Source organism: Vicia villosa, linkage group LG3 (assembly GCF_029867415.1).
Source record: "Vicia villosa cultivar HV-30 ecotype Madison, WI linkage group LG3, Vvil1.0, whole genome shotgun sequence".
Taxonomy (NCBI): Eukaryota; Viridiplantae; Streptophyta; class Magnoliopsida; order Fabales; family Fabaceae; genus Vicia; species Vicia villosa.
In genome coordinates, this window is record NC_081182.1 from 24,312,029 (window position 1) to 24,335,434 (window position 23,406).

At 34.7% G+C, this 23,406-nt stretch overlaps 3 protein-coding genes across 5 annotated transcripts; 2 read left to right on the plus strand and 1 right to left on the minus strand.

Annotated features, from left to right (window-relative positions):
* The first annotated feature begins 7,962 nt into the window (after nucleotides 1-7,962).
* Nucleotides 7,963-10,288, plus strand: LOC131660677 (protein BUNDLE SHEATH DEFECTIVE 2, chloroplastic-like). Its single transcript, XM_058929966.1, has 3 exons — nucleotides 7,963-8,317; nucleotides 9,539-9,688; nucleotides 9,832-10,288. The coding sequence occupies exons 1-3, from the start codon at nucleotides 8,117-8,119 to the stop codon at nucleotides 9,904-9,906; spliced, it is 426 nt and encodes a 141-aa protein (XP_058785949.1). The 5' UTR covers nucleotides 7,963-8,116; the 3' UTR covers nucleotides 9,907-10,288.
* Nucleotides 10,289-10,362: 74 nt separating this feature from the next.
* LOC131660676 (protein TIC 55, chloroplastic-like) lies at nucleotides 10,363-12,502 on the minus strand. Its single transcript, XM_058929965.1, has 3 exons — nucleotides 11,864-12,502; nucleotides 11,678-11,780; nucleotides 10,363-11,581 (listed from the first exon to the last, which is right to left on the minus strand). The coding sequence occupies exons 1-3, from the start codon at nucleotides 12,292-12,294 to the stop codon at nucleotides 10,463-10,465; spliced, it is 1,653 nt and encodes a 550-aa protein (XP_058785948.1). The 5' UTR covers nucleotides 12,295-12,502; the 3' UTR covers nucleotides 10,363-10,462.
* A 2,755-nt stretch (nucleotides 12,503-15,257) lies between these two features.
* Nucleotides 15,258-20,251, plus strand: LOC131660678 (tRNA-specific adenosine deaminase TAD2-like). Of its 3 annotated transcripts, XR_009301010.1 has the most exons (10): nucleotides 15,258-15,814; nucleotides 16,952-17,128; nucleotides 17,470-17,599; nucleotides 17,932-17,969; nucleotides 18,495-18,561; nucleotides 18,787-18,946; nucleotides 19,022-19,118; nucleotides 19,241-19,323; nucleotides 19,561-19,673; nucleotides 20,007-20,251. XR_009301010.1 is itself a non-coding variant. In XM_058929967.1 (9 exons), exons 3-9 carry the CDS (start codon nucleotides 17,552-17,554, stop codon nucleotides 19,602-19,604), a joined length of 537 nt encoding a protein of 178 aa, XP_058785950.1. In that variant the 5' UTR covers nucleotides 15,260-15,814; nucleotides 16,952-17,128; nucleotides 17,470-17,551; the 3' UTR covers nucleotides 19,605-19,926. The 3 variants fall into 3 exon arrangements, 2 of the variants coding, with proteins under 2 accessions (XP_058785950.1, XP_058785951.1); XM_058929967.1 differs by lacking the exon at nucleotides 20,007-20,251 and having other exon boundaries at nucleotides 15,260-15,814; nucleotides 19,561-19,926; XM_058929968.1 differs by lacking the exons at nucleotides 16,952-17,128; nucleotides 20,007-20,251 and having other exon boundaries at nucleotides 15,260-15,814; nucleotides 19,561-19,926.
* The last annotated feature ends 3,155 nt before the right edge of the window (nucleotides 20,252-23,406 follow it).

The following is a 23,406-nucleotide window of genomic DNA, read 5'->3' on the forward strand; positions in this document are numbered from 1 at the left end:
GCAGATTCCTCATACAGTCACATAAGCGCAATTATTCTTCCAGAAACAGTCAGAGAATCATAATAAACAAGAATATGATATTTAATTTTCAGAATGATGCATGATTAGATGGGATCGAACAAAAAAGTATAGTGACTTACCTTGCCAAATAGGAGGTGTTTCTGGGGTTGTTGAAGGCGTACGATAATCCCAATAGGTTCAGAATACTTCAGTGAATCTTCTTGAATGCTTTGAATGGCCTGAAACACACTCTTGCTCCAAATTTGTTCTTGACTTGTTCTTGAAGTTTAAGAGCAAAACTAGGACTCTAGGAGGCAGAGATTCGTCCCCTGATGCTCTGAACGAGTTCCCTACTTATAGTGGTATAAATTAGGTCACTTAAACAAGAAAGAATCTCCTTGAATCCAATATTTGTGATCTTGGAAATTTTGGAAAATATTTTGGAAAATATGTTTCTAATTCAAGCCAATATTTGATTCAATCATTCCAAATTAAGAGTGTACGAAATTTGATTGTCTATTTGTTTCAAATGTTGATTGGATTTGATTGGAATTGGATCTTTAATTGAATATTTTGTTTTTTATGATTTATATAAATTAATTATCATATTTAAATGATCAAAAAATTCATATAAAATCAAATAAAAGTCAAAATTTCGTGGGAAAGAGATTTTGGGCCTTTGGATACTTGGGGATCAAGATTGCATTAAAATAACTTAGGCCCATTTGCAAAAATATCCAAGTTTCTTCACATTTTTTCCTCCAAAATAGCCCAACTTTGACAAGGTCTATCTCTCTCATTTTTTGAGGTATGAAGGTATTCTAGGACTTTTTAGAAATCTTAAAGAGTCCTCTAACCAATGTCTTTGGTTCCATGTCAAAATCTTTTTTCATTCTCATTTTATGACCTTTTGATGAAAGTGCCTTTTTGTTGACTTCTGAAAAGGACCTGTAATGTATGAAGCCATATCTCTTAAACCATTGACCTATGGGCTCTGATCCTTGGACCATTGGATAGAGGAATGAATTCTCTTCAAAATGAGCTTTGGTGGGAATTTTTCTGATGAAGTATGAATATTTGGTGAATTTTCGAAGTTTGGTTGACCTTTTTAGTTCATGCCCAAAATAGTAACTCTTGACATTTGACTTCTCTGATCTTTCCTTGCATCATCATGATCAACCCTTGATCAAATGATGATTTTAGGGTTATGAGGATGTTTGTTGACCAAATATCTTGAACTTTGACTATATTTTGACTTGAAATGACTGTTTTGCCCTTGAGAGTCGACTGTTGACCTAATCAGGATTTGAGGGACTAAATTTGCTTTGTTTGACTTGAAACTTTATATGGAGATACTTTGAGATGTTGGTGACCCTATGGAACCATCTTGAGCCATTGATTCAATGATTTTCCATCGAATTAATCAAACCCTAGTTCAGAGCTTGTGTATAGGAGAGTGTGTTTAGAAGCTTTGTGTATTGATTTGAATGTGAGCAAGAGAAATTGTATGGGCAAATTTTGGGGTATGACAACCGGGAACTATTGTGTAATTTTTATTGGATCTAACCTTACGTTAGATCATAGTATTTTAATTCCTTATTTTCATTATTTAATCAAAGAATTTTAAGAACAGATCCAACTGACTTGTGGTGGAGTGTTCTCTATTTCAAGTTCAAGAATTAATTCAAGTTATATTTTCAGGTTTTTATTTCTATCATTTATTTAATTTATAGTTTTATGTTTCTCGTTTATAAATTATTGAATATGCCTAAATATATGAATTATTATTGTTTATGCATGTTTAATTTAAACGGTATGTCTGGCTAAATTAATCAGATATCGATATGTAAATTAATCTAATCGAAGGGATCCGAAATAAATGGGCTTTATTAATATTTCATCGAAAATCACCTTTTTCTAGTTTTAGCGTCTAATTGAATTTATTAAAAGTTTATAAATCAACAGAGCGGAAGTTTGAGATTTTAAAACTGGACTAAGGTTAAAAATCAACAGAGTGAGAGTTTGAGATATTTAACCTGATAGTAGACACTAGACATTAGTTTTAAGAACAACGAGAGCGTATTAAAACTGATTAGATATTTATTTATTTTCAAAAAGTGTTTTTAAACTCGGCGGGACAGTGAGAGCGTACGTTAGGGAATATTAGCATAATCTAAGTCAATAGAGCGAGAGTTTGAGACAAGGGTTTTTAAGTAAATAATGTTTACGTGAAAAAGGCATTTTATTAAATCTATTGTTTTCAAAAAGCATTTCTAAATCTGATGGGACAGCGAGAGCGTACATTAAGAGTTAGGATCGTAGTCTTAATCCATAGAGCGAGAGTTTGAGAGGAGGACTTTTAAACGACATATTTAATAAAGATTTTTGGTTTGATAAATAATCTGGCCAATGGAATTTCGGATCACCTAAGTTAGACGAATTACATACCGATATCTGGGCATTTATATTTTTTCTAGAATTAAGATTTTATTTTCCCTTTTTAAACAATTCAAATACCATTAGCCTTAGCTTTACATAGTAACCTTAGATAACGGTAGATCGATTTATAGTCCCTGTGGATTCGATATCTTTTAAAACTACACGACACGACTGTGCACTTGCAGTCTCACGATTAATAGACACGTAAAGTCGCGATCATATAGCATTGTATAATGATCTTTTGTGAATTAAATTGGGGAAAAGGAAGAATGATTTTGGACAAAGAGTTATGAAAGGGTTATGATTTTGTTACGATTCTGGAAGGATTATGAAAGGGTAACGATTTTGTTACGATTTCTTGAAGGGTAACAATTTTGTTACGTTATCAGATGAATGATTTTGTTGGATTTGGGAAGAAAGGGTTATGAAAATTCTGGGCAAATCTATCTTGATGAAAGACACAATTTTATTTACTCATTGCGTAAGACATATAATCAAGTGGAAGTGGTGTAGTAGTTTGATATATAGTCAAGCAACCAAGTGTGCTTGTGCTCGAATGCTGGCTGCAAAAAAAAAATAGAAATTTTCTGGGTATTTAATGACCTCACATTCCACGCGTATGACCAAGTGCCACGTCAGATGCCACCCAAGCAAAAGTTGACGCCGTTTCAAAAAATTGGACGGAAAGGACTAACGTGGACCTCTTAAAACAATTAAGAGACCACTTTGACACTTTTTAAAGATAAGGGACCAGAATGTACTCTGGGGTATATTAAGGGACCAAAAAGGGTATTTTGCCCTATATATATATATGAACATTTTTAAAAATAACATTTTCAATACTTAAATGTGAGCAAAATTGTTTAAAAAGTAAATTGAAATTATTTGTTGATTTATATATTATAATTCAGTTTTTGCGAAAAATGTGCGCGCATGCACACACGCACGAATACATACACACATACTTTTGACTGAGTTTGATTTTCATGAGGTTGGATTTAAATACACAAAATCTAAAGTTATGTTTTTCTCCAGTTGCATATTTTTTTACAAACTTTAATTTGAAGCTGTAGAAATGGTACAAGTGATCTTCCATGGTAAAGTTGTTGTCTATTAACGTTAAGGAAGTCTCTATAGAACTGATTTGTGTGATAGGGAAAAGAGCAAAGAGGATCACGGTGGATTGGTAGAGAGGTGAAGAAGAGAAAATAAATTCAAAAATATGGTGAAGTGGGACGTTAGCTTATCGGGGATTAGGGCAGAATGAGTTCCAGCACGATTGTGTACTGGTCATAACGATAATCTCTCCTCTATAGTGGTTTTGATGGTAGTTTGAAGAGAGGCTAAGAGAAGACAAGTAAGAAAAAAATGATGATTTGAAGTATAAGAAAATATGTAGTAAAATAGGAATAATAGTTGTGTATTTATTTCATGTGATTTGCCTTACATATATACATGAATTATATAAACTAAAAATGGATACAAGAATATATGCATTGAAAACCTAGTCTATATTTGACCTAAAATAAAAACCTATTAATATAATTGATAACAATTTCCACATGAAGAGATACAATTGATGAGTTTTGTCTGCTGTATTTTTGGTATTCATTAATTGTATAATATATTCCTAACACCCCCCTCAAGTTGGAGGTGGGATTGAAATCTCAAGAACACCCAACTTGCCGAGTAGTCGCTTATAAGAATCGCCTCCAAGGGGTTTAGTAAAAATGTCAGCTAGTTGGTCAAAAGACCGGAGGTATGAAGGAATGATAAGAAAATATTGTTCATGAAATTGAACATCGCGAGAGACATATATTTGATGAGTTTTCATGTCATATATGTGATATCCTTTTTGATTAAAAGGGTAACCAACAAAATACCAGGTTTAGACCGCTCATCCAATTTATGTTAAATGTTCATATTTTTAGCAAAACATACACATCCAAACACACGAAGTGATGAGTATGAAGGGGGAGAACCAAGTAAAATTTGATGAGGAGATTTATATTTTAGGACAGGAGTAGGGAGTTTGTTTATAAGGTATGCTGGAGTAAGAACACATTCACCCCAAAAAGAAAGAGGTAAGTTCTCTTGAAAGCGCAATGCTCTTGCAACATCAAGAAGGTGTCGATGTTTTCGTTCCACTACTCCATTTTGTTGAGGAGTTGCAACGCAACTACGTTGATGAATGATGCCATGATCATGAAACCATGTTTGCATCTGTATGGACAAAATTTATTAATTGTTCTCGAAACGAATGGTTGGGAGTTGGGGAAGATAGATGTCCCCATTACCAGAGTTGATTTGATTGATTTTAGTGTTAAATTGACAATTTATTTGAGTAGAAAATGAACTAACATAGTTAATGTTTCAGATTTATGTTGCATTAGATACAACCAAGTACATCGTGAATAGTCATCGACAATTGTTAGAAAATAATGTGATCCATTATTGGATGGTATAGAGAATGGACCCCAAATGTTAACATGAATTAATTCAAAGCAATGAGATGAATAAGTAGTTCTTAAGGAAAAAGGTAAACGTGGTTGTTTCGTACGCAGAAAGATTTCACAAATAAAGTCTTTATTTGTATTAATATTTGGAGAATTTTTAACAATGAAATTAAAACGAGACAGCGATGGATGACCTAGGCGTGAATTCCATAGGTCAAACTTATTACAATGCTTAGAACTAAAAGGAGAGCTTGATGGATGACTAAGGCAATATTGATCATTGTCATGCTTATTTGATATTGATGCATCATTTAGATAGAAGAGCCCATTTTGAGCTCTACCCTGACCAATCAACTTCTTCGTTGCCCGGTCCTGATAAATGCAACTAGAAAATGAGAAAATTGCGTCATAATTTATTGATTTTGTTAATTGTGAGATAGATAATAGGTTATATTTGAAAGTCAGAATGTGAAAACATTCATAAGTTTAAGTGATGGTGAACAATCAATAGTGCCTATGTGTTTCACAAGCGCTTGAGAACCATCAGGCAATTGATAAGAGATACGAGTATGAATGGGAGAATATGAAGAAAATAAAGAAAGAGATGTACATATGTGGTTTGAAGCACCATAATCAATAATCCATGAAAAAGGAATACAAGTAAAGGTTATACCTGCCAAGTTCACTGATGGTCCCACAGTCTCTTCTTTAGTTAAGAGAAATAAGAGTTTTTGATATTGTGCGCTTGAATGTTGATTAGCGGAAGAGGATGATGATGATTATGATTTCTTTTGTGGCTTATTTGGAAAACCATGAATCTGATAGCAAGCTGCAATAGTGTGACCATGCTTATTGCAGTGTTCACAGTAAGCACGTTGGCATTTTCCTTGAGTGCGATATGGAACTTTAGAGGTATGGAGTGTAGCTGATTCTTCAGCAGGGACAGGGCGAAAATTGATCTCTTGGTGTTTTTCTTCCTGATGAACTAGATTATAGATTATAGAAGAATATGACTGCGAACATCCAAAAAAACAGTCATGAACTCCTTGAAGGAATTCCATGGCACGATCTTGATTTTGCTGATCAAGAATACTTTTAGCATTACCACATATACAAGGATTGACAGAAGCAATAGAATTGAGTTCATCCCAAAGAGATTTGAGTTGAGTGAAATAAAGAGAGACAAACATGCCTTCTGTTTTGAGTTCGGAAATTGAATGTTTCGGTAGATATATTTTAGGAGCATTTGATTGAGAGAATAAATCTTTTAGATCGGACTAGATTTGTGCTACAGTTTCATCGTACAAAATGCTGAGACGAATCTCGCTTGAAACCGAGTTAAGAATCCAACTTGCAACAAGATCTTTGCAACGTTGCCATTTAGGAATGTCTTTTTTCTTCTTCGGACTGGTAAGTGGCTCTTCGACAAAACCTAACTTATTTTTAGCACGAAGTGCCATTGTTACTGCACGACTCCATGAACCATAGTTATCACCAATAAGTAAAGGGGTAACAAGGACAATTGAAGAATTATCTGAATGGTGAATAACATAAGGATCTGTGTTTGGCTTTGTTGTGGAGTGATCAGTGATGGGCGGATTTTCAGGCATCGTGACAGATGAAAACAAGGGTGTTGATGAAGAAGAAAAAAATAAACCGAGAGATATTAACCAGAAAAATATTGATACCATATAAAAAATATGTTGTAAAGTAGGAATAATTGTTGTGTACATTTCATGTGATATACACAAATTATATAAACTAAAAATGGATACAAGGATATATGCATTGAAACATAATAAAAACCTATTAATATAATTAATAACAAGTTTGATATGAAGAGATACAATTGACGAGCTTTGTCTGGTGTATTTTTAGTATTCATTAATTGTATAAATTAAATATTTTAGTACGAAAGAAATTGAAGAAGAAATGTAAGAATGTATGCATGTTATTATTTTAAAATAAAATATTTAATTTATTTTAAATTTAATTTTTTATTTAATTGGGATTTCATAGTGGTATTATTTCCTTTCTTTGACGCTGAATCGGAACAACATATTTTCTTTGATTGTAACTTTGCATTGAAGCTTTGGACTTGGCTCTCTTCCATGCTCAACCTCTCTTTCACGATTCTTGGATGGGATGATATCTGGAGGACTTTAGACAAAGACGGCCCTGTCCAATGCAGAGTGATTACGCTTACGGCTATCTTTTCGTTACTGCACATGATTTGGTTCGCCCGCAATAAGGCCAGGTTTTATGATCTTATTCTCACGACTTGTTCTTGTATTTCGGTGATTAAAAATTCTGTGCTAGTTGCTGGTAATAATGTCTCTACAGGATCTCATTTGAACATGAATGATTTTGCTTTCATTAAGAGATTTAAGGTGACAATTCGGCCGCCGAGAGCTCCGAATATTAAGGAGGTCTTATGGCAGCCCCCGCCGTTGAATTGGGTTAAATTAAACTGTGATGGTGCTTCTCGTTCTCCTTCGGAACTTTCGGCTTGCGGCGGTCTTGCTAGAGACAATGGTGGGTGTTTTCTAGGAGCTTTTGCTTCTTTTTTTGGTATGTCTAATTCTCTCACTGCTGAACTCTCGGGTGCTATACAAGCAATTGAGTTCGCCCATGACAAGAATTGGAAGAATGTTTGGTTGGAATCGGACTCCATGGCGGTGGTTCTTGCTTTTAAACCTCCGTATAGGGTCCCGTGGGCTATTAGATCCAGATGGTTAAATTGTATTTATTTAGTTTCTAATTGGAATTTTATTGTTTCTCACGTATATAGAGAAGGGAACAGTTGTGCTGATACCCTCGCTAACATAGGTTTAGATTTAATTGGTACTACTCATTATTCTTCGCTTCCTCTTTTTTTAAGGGCAGATTTTGTAAAGAATAGACTTGGTTGCTCTTTCTTTAGGTTCTCTTCTGGTTGAGAGGGTTTTGGTTTAGTCCCCTCTTTTTGTACCACTTTTTCCTGATATTATATATCAGCCTTATTTAAAAAAAAAATCTCCTTTCTTGTTTTCACATTTTTTTTATCAATAATATTTTCCTCTAATACTTGTTTGCAAACGTGGGTAGAGAAGCAGTGGGCCAATCAAAAACCGTGTGTTCTTTCTTTTTCTTTTCAATATCTTCTGCCGCGAATTCGTTTCTCTTTGACGGCAACAACCATATCGATCACAACATCGCTAATAATTGAAGGTTCAATCTCCATGGCTGGGTCTACTTGCGCTTCTTCTTGTTGCGCCTCTGCGCTCATTCCTAAATCAACACCTCGAATTTCATCGCTCCTTAACGGCAATGCAAGTTTCGTCAATAACCGAATTTCTCGCTTTCGAGTTAGGGTTTCCATGGTTGATTCTTCCTCCTCCGATTTTACTAAACGCATGGAGCAAGCTTGGTTAATCTCTCAGGTTCCGATTCCAACCTCCAATACCAATTTTATCATCACAAAGTTAAATTGTAATTGTGTGATATTTTTGTCCTTTTTTTGAAATTTGATTTACCATAACTGTTCATTTTGATTTAGTTTGCATGTGGTGTAAGTTTGATTTTTGAATTCAATCTAGAAACAATTTCAAGTTCTATTTTATATCATTTTGTGACCATTAAGTCGTTTAAAATATTGGGCGTACAATTTTTTTAATATGATCATGTTTACATCTTGAATGGAGTCAAATCAAATATAAACCTTGCAATTGGATTTGAACCAATTACACGTGAAAAAATGATTTTAAATAGTCTACTATCCATGTTTATTGCATTTGAAGATGTTGGATGTGTGTAAAGACTAGACAGAATAAGATTAGAAATGACAATATTAGAGAGAGACTGTCGTGTAGCACCTATAGAAGAAAAAATGGTGGAAAATAGATTTAGGTGGCTTGGGAATGTAGAATGAAGACTTGTAGATTCTATGTTAAGCATAGTAGATTAGATGGAGAGGAGTCAAACAACAAGCTAGAGGTAGAGGAAAACCTAGAAAAATTATTAGAAAAGTTATTAAGAAAGATCTCGAGATTAACAATTTGGATAGAAGTATGATCTTGGATAGAACATTATGGCGGAAGTTGATCATGTATCTAACCCACTTAGAGGGATAAAGCTTGGTTGTTGTTGTTGTACTATCCTTGCTCTTTGGATAAATAGCTTAATTAAATGTTTATTATATAAATTTCTTATGTATAACCTAATCTTATAACAAAAGATAACATAAAGTTAAGTTATATATAAGCTATAAGTTGTTGCATATACTATGCTAAGGGAAATAAGTTGAAAAGAACTTATGGATATATCATAAGCTGTTTCTATAAGCGCTTTCAAATAGTCTCACAAGTGTTAATTCAAGTAGATATGTTCAATCAAGTCAATCTAAACAAACCATTTATTCTTGTAATTAGCAACATATTGATTGACGTTTTTTTTTAATAAGAATTAAGAACATATTATTATTAACTGATGCTGGGACAAACGAAAGAAGCTACATATGATCAATATTTAAAATTTATCGCTTTATTAGTCACGCTCAATAACTATAACTATGTGCTTAACAGGGTAATTTAACTGTAAAATTAGATACATTTTGATATTTATCTGTTGGTTCTTGATTTCTCCTGTCTTTATGATCCTTGCAGCAACCAAGACCAGTCGTGTGTTCATCTTGCAACTCAAAAGGGCATATTGAATGCAAATGGTGTGGAGGAACTGGTTTTTTGGTTCTTGGTGACCACATGCTTTGTGAAGTTCCATCCAGAAACACTAGTTGTATTATTTGCACTGGAAAGGTACATTCATGAGGAATGAGTAATCTGAATTCAATTTACTTATACAACTGCACTAACTTGTAGTGTTATTTAGTGCACTTTCAGCATTGAACAGTTTGCAAGAGACTTATTCTGTTGTTAATTTGTTGTTATTCACTCTTTAGGGATCAATGTGCTGCTCAAATTGTCAAGGAACGGGCTTTCGTGCAAAGTGGTTGGAAGAGCCTCCTACATCCTAGATGAAATAATACTACTGAAATGGTCGACATATGTTTCAAGTTGGGAGGATTGGAGTTGTATTACGTCACTTGCTGCATCTGTCTGACTGGTGCAGCACTCACTTTTGTTTTTTCAGTATACGCCTATTATGTTGTTGTATTTTTCTTTGTATAATAACATGTACAAGTGTAATTGTTTTACCAAATGAAACAGAGTATGCTTGAAACCACAAATGTAGGTTTCAGTTTCAAACATGTAAATGCCAAGCTTCCTATAAGGACACAATATATGAAAGTTGTTTGATTTTGTAAGGAACAGTTGAGTAGGATGTAGTTAAAAATTATATTGATTTTATGTATATTGTAATTCTTTGCACTAATGATGTTCTTTGATTCTTTTATCTTACTAACATTGTCAGTGTATTATTTTATTCATGGCCTCTTTGCTAAAAAAAGAAATAAAATACAGAAAACATCTTTAAAAAAGTTTTTCTTCTTCTATTCCCTGTTTGGCTTAAATAACATAGATGGATAAAACCCCACATCTCATCCAACCATTATACAAACTGTATATTGCTCACAATCTCCTATGTATCCTAATAAAGTTTGTTGTATTCATTGCAATAGCGGTTGAACAAGCATATACTCCAACAGAGAACAGGGATGCAGATGCCAACAGAAGGACTTTCCATTGTCTCCCAGATACCAGAATTGCCAATGCAGCTAATGCAACAGCCACAGCTGAGAGGATATTTTTCCAAGTTTGAAAAGCTTTGACGGCAGTGCTACATCCTTTGCAATGTATTACATGTCTGAAATATCTATTTGCTAAGTTTGGAGCATGCATTGTTCCGATGCCTCCCTTTGCAGGAGAGGAAGCTGATTGTCCAGCAACAAGTCCAGCAGGTGCATGTTCAACCACAGCAGGCTCTTTAGGCAAGGAAATAGTGCTGTGACCGAAATGATATGGCATGCCATGTCCCACTTTATCCATCCACTTTCGGTATTCGGCAACCCATGTGTCTGATGATTTTAAATTGAGGTATAGCTCCTTTGTTGGAACCTTCTCTTTCAAAAGAATTTCATTTTGAGATGATAAGAATCCCATGTCTTGCTCCAAAATCTTACTTGCATTCTGATGAATGTACCATTCCGGAAACAGCTTCAATAATGGAGATCTTTTTGTTGCTCCGAACCTCACTATCAACATAGATTTCCCTTGGCCTGTTGGTCTACAAAGGAACAAACCACTGAAGTGGTTTATTTCACCATTTTTATCAACGATTTCCCCGTTATTTTGTAGAACACAAGGAGCCTCAAACCGTAAGAAGTTAGGCTTAGAACCACTTTTCTCTCGTCTCCACCAACCTGCAAAACCTCTATCAGTCCGTTCAGTCACCTCAAAACCTAGAGGCTGTGCATCTTCTCTTTTTGCAGACTGAGCTGTTCTATCATGCGAGATTGGAATATGAGCAGGATCCATCAAGTTTTCCAGCAGAATAGAATGGTCATATGGGAGTTCATGAGTTGTTGAAATATCTTGAAACCCTGGCCTTGCAAAGTTCTCAAACCAAGGTATTTTACTTACATTTGGAGGTGTCTTTAGAGACATCCAAACCCAAATAACACCTTGAGAGTCCCTCACCTCATATGTTTTAACACAGGCTGATTTGGGAATTTTGGCATCAGCTGGAAGCTATTGAAATCAGACAAAACAATCACTTATTAGCATCAATGTGGCTACATAGCAATTAGCATGGAAGCAACATAAAGATTTAAGTGAGAAAGCTACCTGAGGTATCTTGACACATTTTCCCTCGCCTTCGAATTGCCATCCATGGTATAGGCATTCAAGCCTGCCATCAATCAACTGGCCTTCAGATAGTTTTGCTAGCCTGAATCATACAAAAGATAAGGTCCAGAAACAAGCATTTTGAAAAGAATAAAATAATTAGAAGTGAGATAAACTATGACCAACCTGTGAGGACATCGATCTTCATAGCATTGAAACTTATCATTACCATCTCTAAACAAAACAACGTTCTTATCATACACTTTGAGACCCAATGGTGCATCATGTGGTACATTCTTAGTTAGGTACAAAGGGTACCATTCCTCTGTCCAATCATAATCTGCAACCTCTCTCTCACCCCTGCGTTCTTGCTCACTGGAAGGTCCTACTAAAACTCTCTCATCTTCTTCCCCGTCAAGTAAAGTTGACGCAGCTTTGATATCTGCCGCAGCGGCAACATACCCTGCTTGTTTCCTTCTTGATGACACTGCTTTGTTGAAATTGAAATTGGAAGAAGATAGGTTGGTCCAAAGGAGTGTTTTTTTGGATGGTGGAGGTGAAACATGCAAAGCAATATGGGTATTTGTGGGGAGAAGAAATGAATTCACCAACGCCATGGAGGGAAATCAAAGATGTAACACTAGAAACTGATCGAGGGAAAAAAAGTAGAATCAAAGGAGACTTTCAGGTGGGTGTGTGGTTACAAAACTCGTGTGCCAGTCATAGCCACATAATATTTATGATTTTACCTTCAAAATGAAATTTTGACATACATAGTACGAATCCAATTCACATGCAGAAAAATTGTAAACTATACTAACAATGTGTAGAAAGAAATATTTTTTATCTTACAAACGAGCTTTATAAGAATGAGTAGCGTTTAATAAAAAAAACTTAGGGTAATATCATAAATTATAGACTATTATAGATGACGCCACTACTATTTATGTTACACAACAAATTCAAAAATGGGATGGTTGAATGTTTGTAAGCGGAAGAATAGAAGCAGCCTAAGGGTGAAAATGTTTAGTAAATTGTGTTACCAGGTAGGCGCTGAGTCTTCAAAATGTGTTAATGCATATGTCCGATAATTATAGGGATTGAATTTTAAATTTTAGAGTTTTTTAGTTTGGTTTAAAAGAAATCCTCTATCAATTAAGGTTAATCCATGTAGGTTGCGGATAAGGTTAATCCATATGTTAGTTAGGTCTGTATAATTGTAAATTTAAAAAATATTATATAAAAGAGTAACTTATAGTAAACACCCTCTCTTTTATAGATAATCAAGGAAAGCGTATCTACTTCTTATAGCAAGAAGAATATTATGAGGCAAAATAATGACTCACGAGTAGGGGTAGAAATAGGTTAGGCTAGACCAAACTTTATAAGGCCTGAGTCTGGCCTACGATAAACACGAAAGGTCTGAGCTTGACCTGTGGCCTATAATAGGCTCTTTTTTGGCCTGATCTGACCTTTTTAAAAGCCTGGCCTGAAAGCCTATTTTTCATGATGGTTTTCAATTAATCCATATTATTTAAGAAACCTTCTAAGTCGTCCTATATATGCACATATAGGCCGGCCTATTTAGCCTTTGTTCTAATATATATGCATGTATAGACTTGCCTATTTAGCCTGTTTCTAATATACATACAAATATAGGCCGATCTATTTAGCCTATTTTTAATATTAAATGAAAATATAGACCGACCTATAAGGCTTCATAGACTTTTTTAATAGCCTAAGCATGACTTATTTTATTAAATAGGCTTTTAAAAAAGCCTAAGCCTGGCCTTTTTGTTAAATAAGTCTGGCCTAGCCTGGCCTTATATAGGCTAGGCCATAGGCCCCTGTAGGCCGGCCTACCTATTCCCATCCCTACTCACGAGTGACCTCGATGTTATAACGATACTTGAAAAAACTTGAGTATTATAATATTGTCGTCACTCCATATTCTAGGAGCCTAAGGCCACGCGGAGGAAATTAACTTTGAAACATTTCGGCTATAAAGCAAGCATTTAATACGCATATTCTCGAGATCACCTACTCCCATTCAACGTGTCTTCAACCTCGACTCCAAGATAGATACTTGCTCGGATGCATTGAGGAGGCTAGGAAGGTCGGTCTCAAACTTTTCATCATAATCCTAACTTCATAAATGATGGCAAGGACTCGGGGGAAAATGTTATGTGTCATTCAAATGGTCCAACAAGATCGACCCAACTCTAACAGTCTAATCCAAAGTACTCTCGCAAAGGAGAGTGAATAGGTAGACCCTCTCTAGAAGACAACACACTAAATTTGGTTTGTGCGCCCATCATCAATCGTTGGATCTAACTAGATGATATCATGCACCTCATAATGGGCCAAACAATAGTGGTTTTAAGTGTTCATCGTATGTTGGAGTGCTAACCTTACAAATATTATAGCCTTATAGGTACTCCCTTGCTCCACCATATTGGAAGTTTGCACTACCATATCAGAAGAGTTATATGTGTTCATATCACCGATTTTCTAGAAATATTATCCTAATAAAAACTACGATTTGTTTTTGCAAATGTGGGAAGAGAAGTACTGGGCCAAGCGAAAAGTGTGTGTTCTTATCAATATTTTTTTCGGCAAAATTGTTTCTCTTTAACCTAAACAACCATCGTTGACAGCATTGTTGATTATTGAAGGTTGAAAACGTCACAAACACCCCCTCTAGTTTTAAGTGACAATAAAAAAATTATAGATATACATGACATTTACCTATGATTTTTTGCTAGTCAATAAAAAAATTTGTTGGAGTATGTAGACTTAGAGAAAATTAGTGCATATTTTAAAATTAGAGGGAATGTGAATGTCATTTTAGCAAAATCCCAAAAAGGTGAGTGTAATTTTCCCACTAGCCTATTAACACTTATTATTGTAATATAGTTTTCATGTGGTGTAAGTTTGATTTGTGAATTCAATCTAGAAACAATTTCAGGTTCTATTTTGTGATCATTAATTCGTTTAAAATATTAGGGATATCTTTTTATTTATGGTCATATTTTCATTTTGAATGGAGTCAAATAAAATATAAACCATGGACATTTTATTGTAGTAAAATGAATTAGATATAAACAATGATACATAAGACTATGTATAATGGGGGTGTTGAATTTTTTTTTCAACTGTTGAATTCATGCAATGGTATGTTTAATAGCTTGTTTAATATGATATGGATTACTTTGTGTTGAAAGAATTCAACATGTTGAATGAATGAGAGTGGGGGCCACATACAATATTTTGCAAAATCCTATTGGTTGTTGTGACTATTTGAATTTTTAGTGTGTTGTGAATGGTGGTAAAGTAGGGTGTTGAATTTTATTAAACAAAACTATTGTAGTGAGTAAAAGTTGAATGTGTGTTGAATTATTAGGTGGAAGAGAGAGAAGATGATGTGAAGTATTAAAAGTGAAAAAGTAGGGTGTTGAATTTGGAAACCATTGTAAATAGTCTAATAATCTACCATTCTTTATTATTTAAGTGTTTAATTATGTTCCACTGGAATCTGAAATAATGAATACGAAGGTGTAAAGTAGATCGGTGCAGTGATGAGTGCTCCCCGATGCAGCAAAACTAGGGGAGAGGATCCACTGACTTTGTGGAGGGAACTGCACCCTGACTTCCTCTCTATATCTCTCTAACAACCCACTCTCTCACCTCTCTTTTCCCTCCATTTTTTCTCTGTTTTTCAATTCTCTCTCCACAAAAAATGCCTAAAGTTAGACAAAGTTAGGGAGGAGAAAGTTAGAGAATCTGAATCCCAAAACTAGGGGGTGTGAATTGGTGGATCATTTAATAAAATAAAATAAAAACCGTACCCATATTTGTAAACCGGTTCAGTTTATTGGGTTTTCCCGTTCACACTCTTTCAGTCTTTCTCTTTCTCCCTTCTAACATTCTCCCAGCCGCACAATAAAATTGAAAAAAATCCAGAACCCTAATCCCAAATTCAACCAGAAATCCGTGAAATCTTTCTGCAAATTCAATGAAATCGTCCAAATCACAATTATGAGTTTGTTAAAATAACTCTAAAATCGAAGAAATCATTCTTTAAATCAACAAAATCGTCCTTCAACAACACCTTCAAAGATCTCTTCAGTGTTTAAGGTAATCAAATTTCTACACTCCAATTTCTTTCATGCAAATAAAAAGGCAATTTTTAGATTATGTAATTTGTGAAAATGCTTTATATGTTTTCACAAGAAAATTTCCTTTCTTAATTATAAAAATACTATATTCTGCTTTGGTTTTTCTAGCTCTGCTAATAGGTGAAGATAAAAGAAAATTTCCATCTTAGTTATGACTAGGTGTGAGATTTATTAAAAGAATTTAAAAAGATACATATGCAGGCTCTGCTAGATTATTTTCTGTTACAGATTGTTTCGGTCTGGTATTGGTGGCTGTTAAGGTTTTTATTCTGCAGAAATTATTACCTGGCAGTGATGTAGTTTTAGTACTAAGAATTTGATTGTAATTACAATGTCTATTTGTATTAGTTTTGGTGGGAGTACAAGAGGGATGTGTGGCGGTACGTTTTGTTTTGGATTGTAACTTTATGACACTGCTTGTGAATGGTTATTTCATTAAGACTAGAATCATAATCCAGAAAAAAGACAATAATTAGTGGTAATTTTTTTATTGGGATCAGAATTTGTACCTCTTGTGTGAGTTCCTAGAACTTTTAAAATAAAAAGGATGGTTTAAAAAAATAAAACCATTTTTGATATAAAACTGGTTTTAATATTGGTTTTTCTAAAAACTGATTTTAAAACTGGTTTTAAAACTGATTTTTTAAAAGAAAATAAAAACTGGTTTTGAGAGAACCGTTTTTTTGTTAAAAACGGTTTAGAACCGAACCAATCCATATGTAAACCGGTTTTAAAAAAAGGAACCGGTTTTAATAAAATAGTTTTAAGATCCAAACTATAAATATGGTTCAATTTGGTTTGGTTATTAATCCATGCACACCCCTTAGCAAAACATAGTGAACTTACAAGGTTAGCAATTTTTAATCCAAAGATTAAATTTGTGATATTTTATTATTTCAATTAGAATTAATTTAGAGTATCCTGAATGGGGTGCAGTTACCGTGCATAGATAAAAATCTATGCACCATGCATAGATTATTATGGACCCTTAGATCAAATTCTAGACATCAATTGTTATTACTCAATACTCACCACTCGATACTCAATACTCAATACTCAATACTGAATTAAAAATATGATCCAATGGCTTATGTAGGCTTATGCATGGTGCATAAGTAAAATAATACGCTATCTTCTTCATTCTTCTCCCTCAACCCTAGCTTCGCCGTTGCCGTCGCCATCTCTCCTCCCATCTCCGGCCATTGGACCTCCATTAAAGAAACAAATTCCGTTTTCATGATCTCGTCACTTGGTCTTTCATCTGAATCATAGGGTGAGTGCTTTACTTTCATAAAATTCTGTTTTTAAGTTTTGAAAATTGAAAAGAATCAATTTTGTTGAAACCATAACTTGTTCATCGATTGTTATTGTCAAATTGGATTTTTTCTATGTTTTGGTATGGGGACAGATAGGAGTTAAAATTGGCATCAATTCAGTTTATACATTAGCAGTTCGGTGTTAGTGTTATCGAACTTGTGAACTGGTTCAAAGAACCACTCTGGTTAGGTTAGGGATGAACCAGAACCGGTTTGGATTTGTTGAACTGTAAACCAATGTGGTAGTAGTAAGTTAAATCGATATAGGATAACATTTGATATATTGTTGTATATGCAGAACACCAGCCTCTAGAACCAGATAAATTTTCCCCTGAACCATTGTTCTCGGCATCATTGTGTTCCTACTAAATCAGCTTAACATGACTTCTCAAGACATTCTTGTATTCATGGAACTTGCAATACAGCAGGTAACATTCTTAAGACCACTTTGTATTTGCCAATCATTTCTGCATGATGCATCTAGTTGGGCTGTGTTTTCATGGGTGATAAACTCAACTGATGTTCGTTTCATAAATTAACAATATAATGTAGTGGCTTATGGGGTTTCTTTAATTTGTGATATTCCTAACTATTAAATTTAAAATAATTGAAGGTGTATTGTGAATGGAAAAACTGCATGGCATGTTTTTGCTAAGTATTGAATTTGCATTGCATTTATGGACCATGTAGTCTGGGTTCTAGTGTGTGTTTTCATGCCTTTTATTTGGTAGAATTGAATTTCATTTATTTCATGTGACAGGCAAAGTTAGCTATGGATGCCCTTGAAGTACCTGTTGGGTAAGCTACCTTTGCAAATTCAAAATGGTTGAATGCCACCGGAATTAAAACTTGTCATTGATTGATGTTGTTGTTAATATTAGAAAGTGTTAGATAGTGTAATGGCCAGTATCAACATTGATGCTTGATGCTAGATGTTTGCATCAAGTCATGTAAATGCATTCTATATGGTAACTCAGCTTGAAATTAGATGGTTGATACCAGTAATCATTTTGGGATGTAGACTGAAGTAGTATTTTTCGTGGAAATTGAGGTGTTTGCTAGGAATGCCCTGTTTCTTTCGTCCTGTTGTTCTACTTGTGGTTATCATTGAATGGATTTGCATGCAAAACATCTAGATTAATTTGTTTGATAATTACAGTATATTGATTTATCCTTTAACATGATATTACTATGAAAACAATTTGCAGTCAACATTTACTTGTACCTTTGGGTGTTTATCCTCATTTGTTTGATGTGAAACCGGTTAAACTGAATTTGATCAATGACTACTATATTCATGTAAACTTTAATATCTGTTGACAGCTGTGTAATTGTGGAGGATGACAAGGTTATAGCCTCGGGAAGGAATCGAACTACCGAGACACGAAATGTAATCTGATCAGGGTCACTTTTCTGTTGTTATATATGGTCATCTTCATATTTGGAAGCACCTCCGTTGATAATCAATATGCTTTACTTTTGAATTTTATACATTTCTACCTTGGAAGCTAGCTCTTGTAAAATTTGGATTCTGGAAGTTTAGTGTTCTAAGATATAGAGACATTAATATTACTAAATAATTTATTGTTATTATTACTAAATCAGTATTTTACAGGCTACAAGACATGCAGAAATGGAAGCTATAGACCTGCTTCTAGAACAGTGGCAGAAAAACGGACTTTCGATGACTGAAGTTGCTAAAAAATTCTCAAACTGCAGTCTTTATGTTACTTGTGAACCATGCATAATGTGCGCATCTGCTTTGTCAAATTTAGGTATGCTCCTTCAAATCATCAATTGTTTAAGTATCCGGTCCTTATGCTATCCTTTCTAATTCAATAATTTATCAGGTATAAAGGAAGTGTTTTATGGCTGTTCAAATGATAAATTTGGAGGTTGTGGATCAATACTATCATTGGATTTAAGTGATACCGTGTCACCTAATAAGTATGCATCTTAACTAAACTACATTTGAGCTTCTCCATATAGCTCTCCACTACATCCTTTATTGTTAAAAAATTGGTAATTCTTAAATTTCTTCTCATTAACATTGTATTTCCACCTTGAAGGGGTTTCAAATGTGCTGGAGGTATAATGGCAACAGAAGCTGTCCTTCTCTTTCGAACATTCTACGAGCAAGGAAATCCTAAAGGTAAGAAAATTCTTTTCACTATTTTTTCTAGCTGGCAGAACCTTCCAAAGCTTTAAGATACTTTTGCGATGCATTCAATATAAGATCGTTGGAGTAACACTGTAACATGATTACGATGTGGTCTAGAAGCTTGAGTTTTGATTTCGAAGAGATTGGGGATGAGGACACAAGGGACGAGTTCATTTATTTTTAGTTTTATACTTTCAATTTCAATTTAATGTTTTCATTTCATTGCAGCTCCAAAACCCCACAGGCCTCTAGCACTTCAGGCAACAACTTGAATTTGTTGGCATTTTGTTTATTTGCTGGAGTTGGTTTGAGCAGCCTCCTTCCTATTTATGAATGGTTAGGTATAAATCCCAGAAAGCCTTGTGTAAATTATTGTTTGCCACACCTAATAATGTGATTTGTACTTCTTTTCCGGCGTCTTCTGTTCAGTAACTGTTGCCAACAGATGCGCGGGCACAAGCCATTGTTGGGTTGGGAATCAACCACGTGTTTTGTATCAAAACACGTGATTGATTGAATTAAATACTTTAATTTTAAAAGAATATTTATCGGTTAAGATTCAAATTAATTTTAAGGACTTGATGTGTTAGTATATGATATTGTGAGATCAGTTTGTTATTTCTAGTTTATGTTAATTATGAGTTATAGTTTGTATATGATATGTTAATTATCAGTTTGGTAGTGGACTCTGTTTTTGGAGCAAGGATGTTGCAAAGAGTGCAGCTAATACAGACAAACTATGGATTAGAATTTTAGAGTGGTACAATATTAGGGATTGGGTAGTTGTAAAAAAAAAAGATTGAGAATCTTGGATTTGTATATTTATCTTTTCTCCCATTTTGGTAAACTTTAACCACAATTGCAAATTATGCACTAGTTTCTTCAATGATGAAACCATAGAATAGCATTGACAGAAAAACTATAGTTCAGATAGCTATTTATGGTTGAAATTTCAACAATGCTATAGTTAGTGCCTCTGTCACTTTGTCGATTGTTGATATGTGTATGCTTGGATAGTTGGATCTGTTAATTATAAGTAGTAATATGACTAGTTATAATGCTGTGAACAATATAATTATGAAACAATATAATAGATTTTAACATATTTTGTTCCATTTCTTAATATTTTTTTTGAAGCGTTAGCCCTCTGGTTTATTATTACTACACAATTTATGCTTGGATAGTTGGAGTTTTAGTCCTTATATTTATAAAATTATGCCATTTTCAATCAGTATTTAATGGTCACACTCATTAGAAAAAATTTATGTTTCGAATTTGTCTCATCAAATACAATGCAAAACAATGATTATATATGTATTTGGTAATTTTTGAAGCATGTGACACTTCCTCACTTCATCCAATTTCCCCATGTCTTGCAACATCAAATTAATACAGTGTGCTGCGCAAGGAGACCAAAACAACTTAGGAAACTCCTTTTCCAACAACTTTCCAGTAGCAACATAATTTGCAGCATTATCTGTAACAATTTGAACAACATTTTCCGGTCCAAACACACAACACTACTTCCTTGAAAAAGTTTAAACAGTGTTTCTGCAGTTTTAGAAGCACTTGAGGCATCAACAGACCTTATGAAAACAGTTCCTTTGGGGCAATAAACTAAAAAGTTGATAAGAGTTCTCCTACAACGATCAGTCCACTCATCTGCCATAAGAGTACAACATGTATCCTTCCAAATAGAACGATATTGCTCTATCTGTATCTACACGTCATCAACCCACTTATTTAACAAATTACCACGAAGAGCATGCATGGTAGGAACTTTATATCCAGCACCCATACAACAAAGAGCATCAATTGCAGGTTGAAAATACGGTGAATTTGCAGCATTGAAAGAAATAGATGCATCAATAAACCACTTGGCAATAGCAAGATCACACTTTTCTATCACGTCTTTACTTTGCATCACACTTTTAAAGTAGGCTGAGCTTTCGGAGTTATTCTTGGTAAAAAATAAGTACCAATACGAGCGTCATTCTTTTTAGATGCACCAATTTGCAATTCACCTCCCTCCGCAATAAATGACTCACTTTCAGCCACATCTGAAGCTTTTCTTTTCTTGCTCCGCTCATTGAAATGTTTCATCTGGAAACGAATTTCAGCAGACACTTTCTTACAAATTTCAACATTTCCTACTATTTCAGCCAAGTGTTGCTTTATCCTATGAATTCCATAAAGCAAATATGAAAACATATCAACTCAAGCTAATAATAATAGTGCCCTAGCATTATAAAACCTGAAAATAAAAACCACTCTTATTTGTTCTGCACGTGCAAGCCACTGCCTCACGTAACAACAGGCAACACTCAAATAATTATACCGACCATACATTGTTTGACCAACATGCAACATGAAGAAATCGTTTCCCACTGCGATCAGATTGATTCACAATAGTTGTTTAAAGTAAAACAAAGATGGTTACCAAATTTTTTCTATGTCTTTCTCCAATCAAGAAACACACAAATTGAATAAAACTACTACAAGATTGACATTGAATAAAACTACCAATGTACTACAAACACACAGATTTTCAATTTCAATTTAAACTAACCCTAATTTTTTAACACATATGATAATCAACAATGGGAAAACATACGGTGGTGCGGCAAGATTGATGATGGAGGCGCGGTGGAGGGGAAGAAAGCGGCCGCGGCGGAGATTTTCGCAGACGGTTGTTGTTGTTCTTCGTATGGCTGATGTGTGGCTTATCTCTACAGATTGAAACAAAGATAGGGGTATGCGTGTGGCTGTGTGCTGGAAATAAAATATTTTTTTTTTTAAATTTAAAAAACTCAAAACGACGTCGTTTTGAGTAAAAGAAAATTAAAAAAAAAACAATTGAACCACCGGTCCGCACAAACCACCGGTTTTCCCGGTTGACACCGGTTCGCACCGGTTCCTCCGGTTCGACGACACGGGAGATCCGCCAAGCGAACCTGGCCGGTTCCCGGTCCAACTGGTCCGACCGGCCGGTCCGGTCCGGTTTTTACAACACTGCTTCAAACACGTTGTAGACGACTTTTTCTTCGTTAAATCTCAGTATCAATTCTTTCAGTGCCACATCGATGAAAACTTTGAAGGTAGAGAAAAACATAAGGGGGTTTGAATTGGGTTTTCAAAACTTTGCCCTTTTAGAAATATATTCGTTTAAGATAAACATTAGCGTATGCAATAAAGAGAAAGATGACACATTCATTTATCCAGGTTCCTCTTAGATAATGTTAGTCCTGTCCACCCGCCAAGGTGATTTTGTGTTAGAAAATGACTTAATCCACTAATCATAGAAATGATTAAAATTGCACAGACCAACTGCCTGTGACTAACAACCAAACATTGATCAATTCTGTTAGTGATCCCTTAAGAATTCGGACCCAACTGGTCCCCTAAGAGATATAACGATTAACGAATCCTTTAAAATTTCTGACCCAACTTTCCCCCTAAAGAAGATTTCCTACGATGACAATCAGTCACCGTCTTCTTGAGTATACAGACTAAGACTAGTCACTTAAGGAACAGTCAATAGAAATTGATTAACAATTTGTGTTTACAAGAGTGCTTCTCAAAAGCATATTATACAGATGCTTAAATACAAACAACACAAAAGAGTTGAGCAAGATATGAGCAACAACTCATTGCTTTTACAAAATTCTACAAAAATGGGTTGTTGTCAGAAAATGAGAAGACTATTGGGAAGTTTTGATCTTTTCTAACTAAGGTAGAGGAATCCCGAACAAAGGCGGAGAAAGAGTTAACTAATGCGAGTGAAACCCTTATTTCCTCCTCGACTAAGGTGACGCAGGCAGAGACTACTGTGTAGAAGGAGAAGGATGACCGCTCCATAGAAGCAAAGGCTTATGAAGATCGTTTGATGGGGTTCCATAAGGAACTTGAAGATTCTATCATCCTCAGCTTCAACATCATGCAAGCTGCCTTTCAAAAATGCCTTGAGCCAGATAGAGTTGTTTTGTCCTGGTATAAAGATTCCCCGAAAGCAGCTGGATGCGTAGAAGGATATTATAGGGGCGAAGCTTGTTGCTCTCATAATCAAACTTTTTG

What these genes read in the sequence shown, in the direction of transcription:
- LOC131660677 (XM_058929966.1), top strand. Translation starts at nt 8,117, where the DNA reads ATGGCTGGGTCTACTTGCGCTTCTTCTTGTTGCGCCTCTGCGCTCATT. An exon ending in AAGCTTGGTTAATCTCTCAG is followed by an intron (nt 8,318 to 9,538) that starts GTTCCGATTCCA and finishes TGATCCTTGCAG; the next exon opens with CAACCAAGACCAGTCGTGTG. An exon ending in GTATTATTTGCACTGGAAAG is followed by an intron (nt 9,689 to 9,831) that starts GTACATTCATGA and finishes TTCACTCTTTAG; the next exon opens with GGATCAATGTGCTGCTCAAA.
- LOC131660676 (XM_058929965.1), bottom strand. Translation starts at nt 12,294, where the DNA reads ATGGCGTTGGTGAATTCATTTCTTCTCCCCACAAATACCCATATTGCT. An exon ending in GAAGATCGATGTCCTCACAG is followed by an intron (nt 11,781 to 11,863) that starts GTTGGTCATAGT and finishes TGTATGATTCAG; the next exon opens with GCTAGCAAAACTATCTGAAG. An exon ending in AATGTGTCAAGATACCTCAG is followed by an intron (nt 11,582 to 11,677) that starts GTAGCTTTCTCA and finishes TGATTTCAATAG; the next exon opens with CTTCCAGCTGATGCCAAAAT.
- LOC131660678 (XM_058929967.1), top strand. Translation starts at nt 17,552, where the DNA reads ATGACTTCTCAAGACATTCTTGTATTCATGGAACTTGCAATACAGCAG. An exon ending in GAACTACCGAGACACGAAAT is followed by an intron (nt 18,562 to 18,786) that starts GTAATCTGATCA and finishes AGTATTTTACAG; the next exon opens with GCTACAAGACATGCAGAAAT. An exon ending in CGAGCAAGGAAATCCTAAAG is followed by an intron (nt 19,324 to 19,560) that starts GTAAGAAAATTC and finishes ATTTCATTGCAG; the next exon opens with CTCCAAAACCCCACAGGCCT.